Raw genomic sequence first — 16367 nt, forward strand, 5'->3', positions numbered from 1 at the left:
AGGTTGTACCTGTAACAATGTAAGCCCCGCCCGCACAGACAACTCCCCCCCCCCTCCCCAAAAGCAGGTGGGGGGGCCCTCAAGGTCAACTTTAAGGCCCGTTAGAGCCAGCAGGAGGGAGCTGGCACGATGCCCGCATCCCCCTGTACGGTGGAAAAACACAGGCCTTTGAGCTGGCGATCACACTCCATCACAGCACTCAGAGAGGGACAGAGGAGGAGGCAGGGCAGGAGACACTGATAGACGAGGTAGGACTACAGAGAGAGAGTGAGATAGAGTGAGGAGAGAGAGTGTTGAAGAGGGCAAGAGAGAAAGAGAGATAGTGTCTGTGCATGTCTGCATGTGTGCGTGCGTGCATGTGTGTGTGCGTGTGTGTGTGTGTGCGTGTGTGTGTGTGATATTCAACTTGTTTTTTTATGTAGCATGAATACCCAAAATATTTCAGTTGATGTAGGTTTTATTGTAAATATAATTTCAATTGGCAATATTTGTAAGAACATGATCTTGAACATGATTTTTCAAGTTTTTGATGACGTGGAAGTTCTTCACATCACACATATGTAAATACTTATAAAGTTAGCTAAATGCCATGAGCTACATTTCTCAGGTTCAAAGTACTTGAGAACCATAAGAAAAAGAAATTAAACTTGCTGCATTAAAATTCAGAAGATAATGACTTCCGCAACATCCCCCCCCCCCCCCCCCCCCCCACCCTGTTGAAAAGTGCTATGTTTAATGGCCTCTTTAAAGAAAATACGTGTTTATCTCACTCTAGTTTTCATTCATTCCTAATTGGGGTGTGTGTGTGGGGGGGGGGGGGTTGTCTGTTATTATTTCTTAGATTAAAATAAACATTGCCCATACCATGTTCAAACCCATCACACTACATTAGGATGATAAGGACTCTATGCTACTGTGAATAAATAAACCATTTTGTCTGTACTGTTGGAATTAAGTTGCTTTGAGCCTTAAGCATAAGCCACTTTTTTTTTCAAACGACTTAAAAAGCACATTTCACTCCGGCAAATGAAGTTCAATTTCTTTGGACCTGCTTTATATGTATATCTTTAATTAGTGTCTTGTTTATCTTAAACCAACTGATTATCACATAGTCATCGCCTAATTAACGGGCACGCTGCTTAGATGTGGTGTTCCACCCAGAGGAATGAGAAAGTTACCTTTAAAACCTCTCTAATCATTAGGAACAGCCTCTCTTAATCCTGCTAAACAGACACTGTATCTCCTTTTGCTTATTTGACAACGGTGGGATCGCTTTCCTTCCCATGTTAAAGGTGACGTTTGAATCACTCATAATATGTTTGGCCCGTGCTCGTAGTCTTGACTCGTTTTACACGGGGACACATGCTAGTCTGTAGGGAGCGTCTTCTTCACCCCACCGTGTCTGTGTTCTATGTGCCAGTGTGAAGGACACAAGTCACAGCTCCGTCGTGGGAGTTGAGCATCTCCATATGATTGTTTTGTGTGAGTGTGTTTAGACAGGCTTCCTCTCTCCAGTAAAAACAGTGCGCAGAAAGTATCCTATAGAAGCAGGCTCTGTGAGGGTGTTTGATGGGTATTTGAACAGAGGCGTTAAGTATCCCAGTTATGCACGGAATGTGCCGCTCGGAGTTGTGGTGGGCTTTTTTTCTGCTTATGAACAGGCAGTTTTGATCAGACCCCCCCCCCCCCCCTCTCTCTCTCCAGTCCGAGTGGACTCCTTAGGGTCCAGTGTTGTGTAGAAGGGATGTCAAAGTAAATGGCGTCTGTCAGAGATCTTGTGCCAGCCATCAGCACTCATCTTTGTGTAAGGACTTATCCTCTTTGGACACAATGGTCTCCCCCTTACGTGTCCTCCCCATATAAATAATGAAGAATAAGTCCTGATAGTGAGGATAATGTGACTATGGGATTGATTGTTATTCAGGGTATAGTAATGACTTAGTCTTACCTGAGGATGGGGAGGAAGGGTGTGGGCTGTCGTCCTGGACACTGCCGGTCTGGGAGTGGCCTCCTCCGGCTCCACTTTCCTCTGTCACGTTGGAGGATCCAGGGGTGGTGGACCTGCTGATGGACTGGGACTCTGGGTCGCTGGCCGAGCCACGCCGCTCATCCAGTCCTGTGGTGTTGTTCTGCTGCTGGATGGCTTCTTCTATGGGCCGCCGCTCCTTGTTGTGCACCCGAGAGTGGACCACCATCTGGTGATAGGTCCTGAAGACCCGGCCACAGTCAGGACACTCTGTGGGTTTCTCTTTCAGGCTAGTCAGGTGGTTGTACTCCAGGCCGTGGCCCAGGCCCAGGCCATGGCCGCCATGATGTGGCATGAAGTCACGGTGGCTGTCGAAACCCACTCTGTCGTCTTTCATGGGCATCATGGCTCCACTGCCGGCCTTCGAGCCATGCAGAGCTTCGATGTGCTGCTTCTGCTTGGAGCCATCGTTGGAGCCCATCATAGGGTAGTCATGCTTCTCTTTAGTGAAGGCCATGCCAGCAGCATTGGTCCTCTCCTCATGGTGCTGCTCATGGTGCTGCTCCTTGGGCATAAAGGTGCGGTCCATGGCCATGCCTCGTGCCATGATCTGCCAGGCCTGATAGCTATTCAGCGGGTCCATCTCTGCAACTTTGGCAGCCGCCTGGAGGCGTTCCATGCAGCTGGACTTCAGGGGGGGCACCAGGTTCAGACAGCCCAGGAGAGAGCGCTTCTCCCCTTCACCAAGGCCATGGCCCATCCCTGCCATGGGGCCTAGCAGCTTCCCCAGCATCTCCTTCTCCTTCATGGCAATGCCGGCTTTGGCCAGCATCTGGTGTTGCTCACTCAGACCCTGTTTGTCTGGGGATAGGAAGCCGCCCTGCAGGCAGGAGATGTAGCGTGAGTAGAGGTTAGCATGGGCCTCCTGGGCCATGCTGTTCATGGTGTTGACAGCATTAATGTCCTCTGCTGGGGGCTTGCTCTTGATGGCCAGCTTATTGAGATGGACCTTCATGTGGTTCTTGAGAAACCAGGGCTCCTTGAAGCGACGACCACAGATCTGGCAGACGTGTTCAAATGAGTCCTTGTGTTTGCGCATGTGGCCCTTGAGGAACCAGGCTTGGCTGAAGACCTGGCCACACACCTCACAGCGGAACTCGTTGGCAGGCTTCTCAGTGCCGCCAGCTGCACCCTGTCCCGCAGCTGACTCGGCCGTGATATGGGCTTTTTCCACATGGCTGATCAGGTCCTCCTCCTGCGAGGCAGCAAACTCACACAAGGTGCACTTGTAGGGCTTGTGCAGGATGCGGATGTGACGATCCAGCTCCTCCCGCTTCTTAAACTTGCCCTTGCAGAAGGTGCAGCGGAATCCAGTGGGTGGGTTCAGGGCCTGGTCATCTTGGGCGCTGGCCGGCTTGGGGGAGGATGACGGCTGGGAGAGGGAGTCTGGAGTTCCCAGGCAGGTGGGGGTGAGGAGGCCACAGGCAGAGCCAGGCTGTTGCTGCTGCTGCTGGGTCTGAGGGCCAAGGTGTGGCTGGTGCTGCAGGGGCTGAGCTGGCTGAAGGAGGCTGCTGCTCCTGATCTGCTTGTCCCTCAGGATGGCCCTCTCCTCCAGCTCATGTAGAAGACGGTTCTCCTCACGGACACGGCCGCGTCCCTTACCGAGGTTTCCCAGCTTGTGGGTGCGTAGGTGGATTTTGAGGTTACCCTTCTGTGCTGCTCGATGGTCGCAGTAGGGGCACTTGAAAGGCTTCTCACCTGTATGTGTGCGCATGTGTAGCGACAAGATGCTGTTGAAGCGGAATCGCTTGCCGCACAACGGACAAGGGTACTTCCTGTTCTTGCGGGCATCATCTTCAATGTCGTTCATCTGGGACATGATGCCCAGGTTCTGCCCATTGAGAAACTGCTGCAGGTCCACACGCCCATTCAGGTTGGCCAGGGCACTTGCATCTATGTCCCGGTTGAGCTGGTTAGCGAGCAGTGCCATCTGACTGCTGATTGGTTGACTGGCCAGGGCAGCGTGGCTCTTCTCATCCAATGGGGTGGCAGCTTTCTCCTCAGGGATCTGCTGTCGGCTCTGTAGGTCGGGAAAGGCGTGGCCCAGCTGGGCCGTCAGCTGGTGGAGCTTCTGACTGATGGGGTATCGGCCATTTAGCACTGTGTTGCTCAGATGGTCTCTGTCAGCGTCCGATACTGCTGAAGACACACCAAGGCACAAACTAGAGTCCTCCATCCTGTAAGAGAGAAGGATATCACAACGGTCAACCACAGTCAATCAACCTGATAAGCAATGCATTAAAAAAGAGCTATGGCTCATCCAAAAATCTGAAAACCGGAAAAGAACGAGAAGTATTAGAGTAAATTGTTAGTGCATGATGAATGGAAATAGAGATGTCATTTAGCAGAATGTCTTACAGAAGGAATTAGGGTGAAGTGCCTTGCTCAAGGGCAAAAACGCAGATTTTCACCTATTCGGCTCTTAACCACTAGGCTACCTGCTGCCCATTTAAATGTAATTTCCTTCTTTTGATTTTCAGTACAGCTTATGTTCTCACACTTGTGGTTGGAAGACTGTAACTCTCAGAACTTTCTCAAACTGTAACACCATTTTGGATGCAATAATTACACAGTAAACACGGCGGGCGCTGCCTAATTATGCTACTTGGGCCCATCCTATCAGAATTCCTCCAATTACACGCCTTAATGAAACGGAGCAATTCCATTGTCATGAAGCTACCGCAATGCTACAATTATGATATTAACAATAGCACTTAAAACCAAGGGGTTACTTCAGTAAACACACGCTCTTATCTCCCTACTGCGACACTTGTCTAGCCGTAATTCTCCATTAAAGAGGCACATTACATTTGATGTGAATCACTTTTCTCTTGCCTTCTCTTCCCCTCCTCTCATGGTTTCCAATAAGGAGGAAAACAACAGTTGGTGTTATTGAAAGGGTTCCCAATGTATCAGAGGCCTCCTAGCCATTAAGAATGGTTTCAACGGCTCAGAGCATACACCGTCAAGCTGAAGGGAATACACAAGCAGAGTCTGTTGTTGTCTTCTTGCTTGCCGGCTTGTTTGTGATGCCCTCCCCTCTCTTAAGAAGGATAATGGTGTGTTCTTCCCTTGTAACTGGCAGGGCCAAGCTTCCGACACAATAAAGTGAGTTCTGCCTTGGTCAACAAAATACTGTATAATATCTCATTAAGCTGATTAGTATGCTGCCTAGTAACAGTGGCAGCGTGCTATAACACACGATTATAATCATTTTTAAAAATCCTTTCATGGCTAAGCACTAGCATGACATGAGTTCACTTTTAGTGGAGTGAGATCAGTTTGTGTCCAGACTCCTGTGGATTCAGGGACACCCCCAACCTAAACACACACAGACACATGCACCTGCACACACACACAGACGCATGAGCACGCACACGCACACACGCACGCACGCACGCACACACACACAAACACACACACACACACACACACACACACACACACACACACACACACACACACACACACACACACACACACACACACACACACACTTCACAGGGCTCTCTCGCTTTTAAGATCTCTCTCTCTTTCTCTAGCTTATAGCTATCTCTCTCGGCTTCTAACTAGCGCTAACCCAGACACCCACCAACTGGCAAGGCTAGACAGAACAACATACAGTGCCTTGCGAAAGTATTCGGCCCCCTTGAACTTTGCGACCTTTTGCCACATTTCAGGCTTCAAACATAAAGATATAAAACTGTATTTTTTTGTGAAGAATCAACAACAAGTGGGACACAATCATGAAGTGGAACGACATTTATTGGATATTTCAAACTTTTTTAACAAATCAAAAACTGAAAAATTGGGCGTGCAAAATTATTCAGCCCCTTTACTTTCAGTGCAGCAAACGCTCTCCAGAAGTTCAGTGAGGATCTCTGAATGATCCAATGTTGACCTAAATGACTAATGATGATAAATACAATCCACCTGTGTGTAATCAAGTCTCCGTATAAATGCACCTGCACTGTGAGTCTCAGAGGTCCGTTAAAAGCGCAGAGAGCATCATGAAGAACAAGGAACACACCAGGCAGGTCCGAGATACTGTTGTGAAGAAGTTTAAAGCCGGATTTGGTTACAAAAAGATTTCCCAAGCTTTAAACATCCCAAGGAGCACTGTGCAAGCGATAATATTGAAATGGAAGGAGTATCAGACCACTGCAAATCTACCAAGACCTGGCCGTCCCTCTAAACTTTCAGCTCATACAAGGAGAAGACTGATCAGAGATGCAGCCAAGAGGCCCATGATCACTCTGGATGAACTGCAGAGATCTACAGCTGAGGTGGGAGACTCTGTCCATAGGACAACAATCAGTCGTATATTGCACAAATCTGGCCTTTATGGAAGAGTGGCAAGAAGAAAGCCATTTCTTAAAGATATCCATAAAAAGTGTTGTTTAAAGTTTGCCACAAGCCACCTGGGAGACACACCAAACATGTGGAAGAAGGTGCTCTGGTCAGATGAAACCAAAATTGAACTTTTTGGCAACAATGCAAAACGTTATGTTTGGCGTAAAAGCAACACAGCTGAACACACCATCCCCACTGTCAAACATGGTGGTGGCAGCATCATGGTTTGGGCCTGCTTTTCTTCAGCGGGGACAGGGAAGATGGTTAAAATTGATGGGAAGATGGATGGAGCCAAATACAGGACCATTCTGGAAAAAAACCTGATGGAGTCTGCAAAAGACCTGAGACTGGGACGGAGATTTGTCTTCCAACAAGACAATCCTCCAAAACAAAGCAAAATCTACAATGGAATGGTTCAAAAATAAACATATCCAGGTGTTAGAATGGCCAAGTCAAAGTTCAGACCTGAATCCAATCGAGAATCTGTGGAAAGAACTGAAAACTGCTGTTCACAAATGCTCTCCATCCAACCTCACTGAGCTTGAGCTGTTTTGCAAGGAGGAATGGGAAAAAATTTCAGTCTCTCGATGTGCAAAACTGACAGAGACATACCCCAAGCGACTTACAGCTGTAATCGCAGCAAAAGGTGGCGCTACAAAGTATTAACTTAAGGGGGCTGAATAATTTTGCACGCCCAATTTTTCAGTTTTTGATTTGTTAAAAAAGTTTGAAATATCCAATAAATGTCGTTCCACTTCATGATTGTGTCCCACTTGTTGTTGATTCTTCACAAAAAAATAAAGTTTTATATCTTTATGTTTGAAGCCTGAAATGTGGCAAAAGGTCGCAAAGTTCAAGGGGGCCAAATACTTTCGCAAGGCACTGTAAATAAATAAAAAAAGCTTTGAATCAAACCGTTACACATGTACAGTACACACATGATACAGAGGATGTGGGAGTGAAGCACATTGCTGACGCACCCTGGAAGACTGACGCACCCTGGAAGACTGACGCACCCTGGAAGACCCTGGAATACTGACGCACCCTAGAAGACCCTGGAAGACTGACGCACCCTGGAAGACTGATGAACCCTGGAAGACTGATGCACCCTGGAAGACTGATGCACCCTGAAAGACTGTCACACCCTGGAAGACTGACGCACCCTGGAAGACTGACGCACCCTGGAAGACCCTGGAAGACTGTTGCACCCTGGAAGACTGATGCACCATGGAAGACTGACGCACCCTGGAAGACTGATGCACCCTGGAAGACTGACGCACCTGGAAGACTGACGCACCTGGAAGACTGACACACCCTGGAAGACTGACACACCCTGGAAGACTGACGCAACCTGGAAGACTAACGCACCCTGGAAGACTGACGCACCCTGGAAGACTGATGCACCCTGGAAGACTGACGCACCCTGGAAGACTAACGCACCCTGGAAGACTGATGCACCCTGGAAGACTGACGCATCCTGGAAGACTGACGCACCCTGGAAGACCCTGGAAGACTTTCACACAATGGAAGACTGATGCACCCTGGAAGACTGTCGCACCCTGGAAGACTGATGCACCCTGGAAGACTGACGCATCCTGGAAGACTAACGCACCCTGGAAGACTGATGTACCCTGGAAGACCCTGGAAGACTTTCGCACAATGGAAGACTGATGCACCCTGGAAGACAGTCTCACCCTGGAAGACTGACGCACCCTGGAAGACAGTCTCACCCTGGAAGACTGACGCACCCTGGAAGACTGACGCATCCTGGAAGACTGACGCACCCTGGAAGACTGACGCACCCTGGAAGACCCTAGAAGACTGTCGCACCCTGGAAGACTGATGCACCGTGGAAGACTGACGCACCCTGGAAGACTTAGGCCTGGCTGTTCTTTAGCCAACGGTTCTTCCAACACTGTTGCTTGTTGTTGACTCTTATCTCTAAAATATGAACAAGATCTGTGGGCTGCTTATGAATACTTTCTTCTTCTCTAGAACGTGACTGCAATCATTGTCTAGTAATAAAGGAGAAGGCCATCAAATGAACCCTTGAAGGATATAATGGATATATTATGTAGCCTATGTGATGACTGGGCATGCCTCATGTATGCAAAGCCTACTTACATTGACGAGGTCACGAACGACTGTATGAGCTTATTATCATGTAACTGAGACACAAATATACTATCCCACACTACTGCAAATACCATTCAGAAAACGTCTTTGTAATACTGCAATAATATTACACTGATATGAGTATATTTTCTAAATACAATGCTGGGAGAATACACAGGTCGATAAAAACAGTTTCTGGATAACTTTCTCATCCTGAACTCGTAGGAAGGATTGTCCATTGCCAGACAAAATGAAGTGACTCTTAAACGTGCCACCCACAATCCTTTGTAAACTCTGCCAATATCAGACGGAACCCTTTCTGAAACTGCCCTGCATGCACGCTGCCTTTTGCCTTAGACATCTATGATTCAAACAAGACTGATGAGCTGTTGCTCATTTATAGAGATAGCAGCTTGCCCTTTTCTTCAATTTGATTTCCGGCTTTATCTTTAACATATGACAAAGGCAGATAGACAATGGAATAATGTGAAATGAACTGACAAATCCATTTTTTTTATTTTTTTTACGTATCCTTGCTGACAAGCGTATGCAAATGAACTCCATTAATATGCTTCCCTTGCTCCCAAGTCATTTTATATTTTTTTCTTGATTAAAAAGGACATTTCTTATGTGACACCCCCCCCCCCCCTCCCCATCCTATCAACACACACACAAGCAACATACACAAACACAGATGCACATTCACGCACGCACGCGCACACACACATACATTGCTTTTGACAATAATTTAATATCAGAGTGCCCTCTATAAGTAACAATGCAGGTGGCTCTTAGAACACCAACACAAATGAGTGTTCCGTGTAATCATGACAGTCTTATTTCATTCATTTGGTACCACCGTTTCTGGAAAAAGCAAAATCGTTGATGTACACACTTAGAGGAAGTTGTACCAGTTGTTACACAGTAAGTACCAGTAATCCAACGTTTCCTTCTCTTGTGCACAAGTACGCAATTCAAGTCTGTGTGGTTCGCATTATAAACTCACAGGGTCACAAGTCGAAACGTCTTACCGTCATAGATAGCATTTACAAGTATCTCCCGAGTAACTGTGCGCCTGTATGCTTGACCTTGACATGTCTGCCATCCAAACAGCACACTGTAGAAATGTCTACGCTGGCTCTAACCCGAAACAGATCTAACGTTTGTCTGGTGTCTACAACAATGCTCTTTCATTAACGATAAGGCTCAAATGACGCCTGCAAAGCCACCAGACTTCCTTTTGCACTTTCTCACAGAGGTGCAGTGGTGCTCTACTTTACAGTTTGTGGTTAATATTTACCATTTTAAGTAAAGCGGCACAAAACCAGATTTCTCTTCTCCTTTTTTTTTTCTGAGCAAATTGCTCTGCAACCCACAGCTTAATTACGGACGGTATCTTTAACACAATGGAAGTGTATTTCTGTCCGATTATATTTGTGCTCAGTACGTGTCATTATCGAAGCAACAAGCATCGCAAACGTGCGAGGGCAAATGTGCTCTGATCCTATAAAGTACATGCAAAGTTGAAGGAAACAGAAGACACTTGCCCAGTGAGCATTACAAATGATGTATACACTGAACGCCACAGACATTTGCATATTCTAAGGCTAAAACACATACTGAAAGTAGAGTACGCCAAACATGCTCTTGCGAAGGTACTGATTGAACCCCAAATAATACTTTTTTTTTAAACTCTAATGTTAGTAAACATCGTAATACAAAAAAAACCAAACACTGTATAGCCTCAAAACATGTTTAAAACTATACTTTTGATATCATGGATGTTCAGTCCTTGCATCCATAGCAATGTGTATGAATTTGAAAGTGGTTACATTTCTCCAGGTCCATCCCTCAGCCTTTTGGTGGCCACTTTGTTATTGTTTTAACCAGGTTTATAAGGAGAAATTATGAATGGAAAAGCCATTAGTAAGGCACTACTTTGTTATTTTGGCATGTATTGACAAGAATCCATTAACTAATTACAATGCAATACCTCATTAAGTTATAATGAAGGTCATTGCTTTTAAATAATCAATCATTATTCACAAAGTAACGGAATTCCATCATATTTGCACCAAATCATTAATGAATTTAGAAGGGGGGAAACATTTTTGAACGGAAAATGTGTGCGTTCGCCACATGTTACATATTCTGAGGAATGCATATTTACAAAATATTGAAGGAAAGCAGACACCAACACAAGTAGAGATAGCCTGGACCATTTTAAGCACGGCAGTAAATTGAAACTAATAGGAACTTTTCCTTGTGCATGTTTAGTCTATTGCAGGTGGTCTTCGGGACGCTTCTCATTAACCCAATAAAAAAGGGAGTTGTTTTTCTTCCTCTCCATGCTCTTTGACTGAACTGGATTATTACATGCTGTAATGAGGCGAAAACAGAACGGTTCCCAGCACAACAAGTGAAATAAAGTAGAATAAACCCAGTCCGTTTCTTCCAACATACCTAGACTCCACACAACAAACTACGCTAACATAGGAGTTCAGAGCCAAGATTCGAGCTTCATAACGTAGCACAAATGAAGTAAACCAATATCTCAGAACAACAGTTCTATACAAGAACTTGAACGCTATACAACGGTGACAAATATGAATCGACCTAGCCGGGCCTGTCCTTTCTGCTCTGTAGTCCCACACAAAATGTCATTGAGGTCTCTTATTAAGAGGACTTGTCAACAGGTAGTTCGGCTTTCAGCTCATCTCCACAGATCACTATGAGGCCCCCGCTGAAAGAAAAAAAGAGAAAGAGAAGAGAGAGAAAGAAAAATGCCTGTCTTTTTATCCCCTGCGTCTGACAGGCTTTCGCGATGCCAAGGAGGAAGACCAACGGCAGACAAGTGAATTCCCACAGTTCATTGTCCTGGTCAGCCGCATCATCATCCGGAGCCGGGCCAAAAGCTCAAAGCTTCCTTTTATGCTAACCATTCCTGGTATTATTTTGATGACCAGCAGGTGTGTGTGTGTGTTGATGTGTGTGTGTGTGTGTGTGTGTGCCTTTTTCACGTGTATATCTTGCAATAGTGGTCATAGCGGTGTGGAAAGACTCCTGCCAGTAGATTTTATGCATTGTGACGAGTGGGGGATTAATTGGCTCGAACATTTGTTAACCAGACTGTGTTTCACAATAAGAAGGGGGATGGATGAGAAAGATGACAGAGAGGACAAACAAGCGCACAAAAAGGGATGAAAAAGGGAATGATTTTAGATAATGGGAAAGAATTTCCAACATATAAATAAATGACTGTCCGTATTCTGTCATGTGCCGTTTTCCCCCTCCGACCCTCTCCCTCGTGACACAGCCCTCTGTCGGGAAAACGGGGCCACGTCCTCATGGCAGGCTACAGTAGTCACGGTCGAATCGCTGATCACGCATGGTTACTCTACAGCAGAGAAAGGCCACCGAACAATGACCACAGTGTAGCTGTCCGTGTAGGGTCGATCATGGCTTACATTATTCCCCTGGGCTGCCTGCCTGCATTTGAATACTACATACTGGAAAATGAATACAATGACACATCGCTAGCAAGGCATCGCTGACACTGTTTCTTAAAGGCAGACATGCTAACAGTACAATCAACCCAGCGATTGTTTTCACTCTACAGTGGGAAATGAGAAGGGCAGCCCAGTAGTGCTGAGTGAGTCACCCATCATCACACTCTCACAGGCATTAGAACGGCTATAATGTTGGCAAAAGAAATGCCATATCTGCCTAGCACCAGTTGACAAAGTCAACCGGGCCACGTTTTCTTCCCTTTCAGTATTTTTTCCCTTTTTCCCCCCCTAAACTCTAAATGTCAATATTACCTGAAATACAGTAAGTGAATATCAGAAATAATTGCTGTTTTCTACTCCTCATGCTGGTTCTGTTCTTAGGAAGTTTTGCATAATGGCTGAACAGGGGCTGTTGTTGTGACAGGTGCTGAAATCAAACTGGGAGGCGACAGAGACAAGGTTCAATTTAGTTTGTGAATCCTTTAATTGTTGCATAGCTAATAAAAAAAAAAAAAGAAGATCCCTTACACTCCTGACTATTTTCCGTCGCTTGTATGCATACATTGGGAGGTAAATTGTGCCTTGAAGCCAAGTGATGCTGCCTTTGTGAAGGGAAGGGAGGAGAGGGGTTGGGTGCTACTTCAACGTACTTACCATCTCCTCACAACTGTAGTTTGGAGTTTTCACCAAACAAATGTATGGCTAATTAGAGATACTCATTATGGAAAGCAAGTCAAGTAATTATTTTACATCATGCCGCCGTTAATTGAACGACTCTTCAATGTCTTTGAAAATATCTATTTTTCTCTCCCTTTTTCTCTGTGAGAAGATAAGGGGAGACTATAAACAGGTAGGGGAGCCATATGCTCTTGAATGAAAAAGCACTTCTGTCCAGGCAATTGGGCTTTTTAAATATTGAATCACTGCATGTCTTTTTAATATGACAATGTTGAATCTCCTTTATTCCATCACTTTGATAAACTCGCTCAAGCTAATCTGGAGAGACTTCATGTGAAGAAAACTTTCAATTCTTGCAGGCACTCTGTCAAGGCAGGCCGTTATGCAACTGTACTCGGTATGTCCATAGAGCAGTTTTTTAAAAGCAGCACACATCCTGTTTAAGAAAGCAACTAATCTTATCAAAGCCATCAGGAAGTGAGACTTGACTGCAAATGCTCTCGATTCTTTGCATACGTTACAATATCTGTATTTTCTTTGCAGCTATTGTTTGCAGCTGTGAGTAGCTCTGAGAATAATTCATCATTTTCTCTCTCCCTCTCGTGTGACCCAAAGTCAGATCCTGTCTTAATGTGGCTTAATAAGAAAGGAAAGAAAGACAGAGAGGAAGAGAAGGAGATTCAGAGAGCAGGGCACATTATCTGCATTAAAGTGTATTTATTATAGACTAATTGTGGCAGAGGAAGTGCGTTAGGGGGGTGTGCTCTCAGGAGGGAGGGTGGGGAGCATTCGGGACATCAGGGACCATGTTTATTTATCTCACTTTATCTGAAACAGTGGGGCTACTTCTCTTAGGATCAGAGACAAAAAGTGAGAGAGGAAGGGGGAGAGGGAAAGAGGGGGAGAAGGGGAAGAGAGAGCGAGTGTAATCATTTTGCGGGCCAGACAGAAGTGTTTGCCTACATGCCAATGCTTCACTAAGACAAGACTCTGATTAGCGGAATAAGGCAAAGTTGGTCAAACTTCAAAACAGGCCTCTCTCTGAACTCCACCACAAAAACCTCTCCTCATCCTGTTCTCCTCTGTGAAACACCCATCCCAGGACAGCAGCCTCCTTTTGGTGAGGTTGCGAAAGGTAATAGCTTTTACTGCAAAGCAAATTTAGAAGACATATTTCTACAGTAAATCTGAGGTTAAAGGACAGTATACAATACCAAAACTGTTTCATGTTTCATTCTACTGAGGTAAATAAGAGATGTGTGTATTGAAGGACCAGTTTGGCCCAAGCCCTGGATTCCAAATGTCTCTCCACACTCCTCTCTCTCTGACCTGTCTGCATTTTTATCACTTCTGCCTGCCCTCTCTGACCTTCAACATGATCACTGATTCACCATCTCTCACAACCGGCGGCTAAAACTCAGTTCAGCAGAGAACAAGTGTCTGTGTGTATGTATTTGTGTGTGTGTGCATGTGTGTGTGTGTGTGTGTATGTGTGTGCACGTGTGTGTGTGTGTTCATAAAAGCGATGATGTTTAATGAAAAATGACCTCTCTGTATAGTGCATTCAGTGCTTCCCTCCCTGGAGATGTCTCGCTCTTGAAGCAACACAAGGTCTCTTCTTTAATTGTCCCGGTGTAGTGCCGTGTGGCTGGTGATCAGTGATATTACTCACATTCTCTGTTTTCCTGAACCCTCGTCATCGCTAACCCCCACCACCATGATGCTAATATGTTGTTTATGTTACCATGGCTGCAGATTGTACATATTCTATTCAAGAGGCATCTCTGCATGAGCAATGCATCATGGGTCGTAACCTCTCTGTTTTACAGTGCCTTGCAAAAGTATTCATCCCCCTTGGCATTTTTCCTATTTTGTTGCATTACAACCTGTAATTTGGATTTCATGTAATGGATATACATGAAATAGTCCAAATTAGTGAAGTGAAATGAAAAAAATTACTTGTTTAAAAAAATTATAAAAAATAAAAACTGGAAAAGTGGTGCATGCATATGTATTCACCCCCTTCAGAAGTCACATAAGTAGTTAAATAAAGTCCACCTGTGTGCAATCTAACTGTCACATGAGCTCAGTATATATACTGTACACCTGTTTTGAAAGGCCCCAGAGTCTGCAACACCACTAAGCAAGGGGCACCACCAAGTAAGCGGCACCATGAAGACCAAGGAGCTCTCCAAACAGGTCAGGGACAAAGTTGTGGAGAAGTACAGATCAGGGTTGGGTTATAAAAAAATATCCGAAACTTTGAACATCTCACGGAGCACCATTAAATCCATTATTAAAAAATGTAAAGAATATAGCACCACAACAAACCTGCCAAGAGAGGGCCGCCCACCAAAACTCACGGACCAGGCAAGGAGGGCATTAATCAGAGAAGCAACAAAGAGACCAAAGATAACCCTGAAGGAGCTGCAAAGCTCCACAGCGGAGATTGGAGTGTCTGTCCATAGGACCACTTAAAGCCGTACACTCCAAAGAGCTGGGCTTTACGGAAGAGTGGCCAGAAAAAAGCCATTGCTTAAATGAAAAAAATAAGCAAACACGTTTGGTGTTTGCCAAAAGGCATGTGGAAGACTCCCCAAACATACTGAAGATGGTACTCTGGTCAGATGAGACTAAAATTGAGCTTTTTGGCCATCAAGGAAAATGCAATGTCTGGCGCAAATCCAACACCTCCTCCGAGAACATCATCCCCACAGTGGAGCATGGTGGTAGCAGCCTCATGTTGTGGAGATGATTTTTAGAATTGACTGGTCAGAATTGAAGGAATGATGGATGGCACTAAATACAGGGAAATTCTTGAGGGAAACCTGTTTCAGTCTTCCAGAGATTTGAGACTGGGACGGAGGTTCACCTTCCAGCAGGACAATGACCCTAAGCATACTGCTAAAGCAACACTTGAGTGGTTTAAGGGGAAACATTTAAATGTCTTGGAATGGCATTGTCAAAGCCCAAACCTCAATCCAATTGAGAATCCAACTTGAAGGAGCTGGAGCAGTTTTGCCTTGAAGAATGGGTAAAAAATCCCAGTGGCTAGATGTGCCAAGCTTATAGAGACATGCCCCAAGAGACTTGCAGTTGTAATTGCTGCAAAAGGTGGCTCTACGAAGTATTTACTTTTTTTGGGGGGGGGGGGGGGGGGGTAGGGTTTGAATAGTTATGCACGCTCATGTTTTCTGTTATTTTTTATTATCTTCAAAGTGGTAGGCATGTTGTGTAAATCAAATGATACAAACTGATGATACAAACAAAATAGGAAAAATGCAAAGGGGGTGAATACTTTCGCAAGCCACTGTATTCCTATAGTGGTCACTACGTAGCAGCAATGAACTCTAGGGGTGCATTTTGCCATTTCAACACATTGAAAGACATTGTCAGATTTACAAATCAAAATGATCTTAAAAGCCATATAAAAGGGCATCCATGTTTGGGTGAAAGAATTTCAAATAAAAATCTAATTGTACTGCATCTCTTCCATGATGAGGCTAGGATGTATTTGTAGTGAATAAGCATTTAAGGATGGCTCTGTGACGTATAGCTTAGCCTAGAAAGTCACCAGCAACATGGGGGCACCTGCCATGTTTAGCTTGCCTGCCTGCTGCACCCCATCCCACCACCCCTCCCTGTCCCCTCGGCCTTTAGATAATACCCATGTCCTACAGCTGTGA

The 16367-nt window shown here is 45.3% G+C and overlaps 1 protein-coding gene across 10 annotated transcripts in view; it reads right to left on the reverse strand.

The window, feature by feature from the left end:
• znf536 (zinc finger protein 536) overlaps nucleotides 1–16367 on the reverse strand; it is a 190672-nt gene that overhangs the window by 102302 nt on the left and 72003 nt on the right. For 8 of the 10 annotated variants that reach the window (XM_090238430.1, XM_036980616.2, XM_090238429.1 and 5 more), the window contains one exon: nucleotides 1949–4203. In XM_090238430.1, coding sequence (XP_090094556.1) covers nucleotides 1949–4202 — 2254 coding nt within the window. In that variant the 5' untranslated portion in view covers nucleotide 4203. Of the gene's footprint in view, nucleotides 1–1948; nucleotides 4204–9525; nucleotides 15082–16367 lie in introns of those variants that run through there. The other 2 variants (XM_090238431.1, XM_090238436.1) reach the window with 1 other exon arrangement.

Source organism: Oncorhynchus mykiss, chromosome 6 (genome assembly GCF_057628025.1).
Source record: "Oncorhynchus mykiss isolate SJ-2025 chromosome 6, ASM5762802v1, whole genome shotgun sequence".
Classification (NCBI taxonomy): Eukaryota; Metazoa; Chordata; class Actinopteri; order Salmoniformes; family Salmonidae; genus Oncorhynchus; species Oncorhynchus mykiss.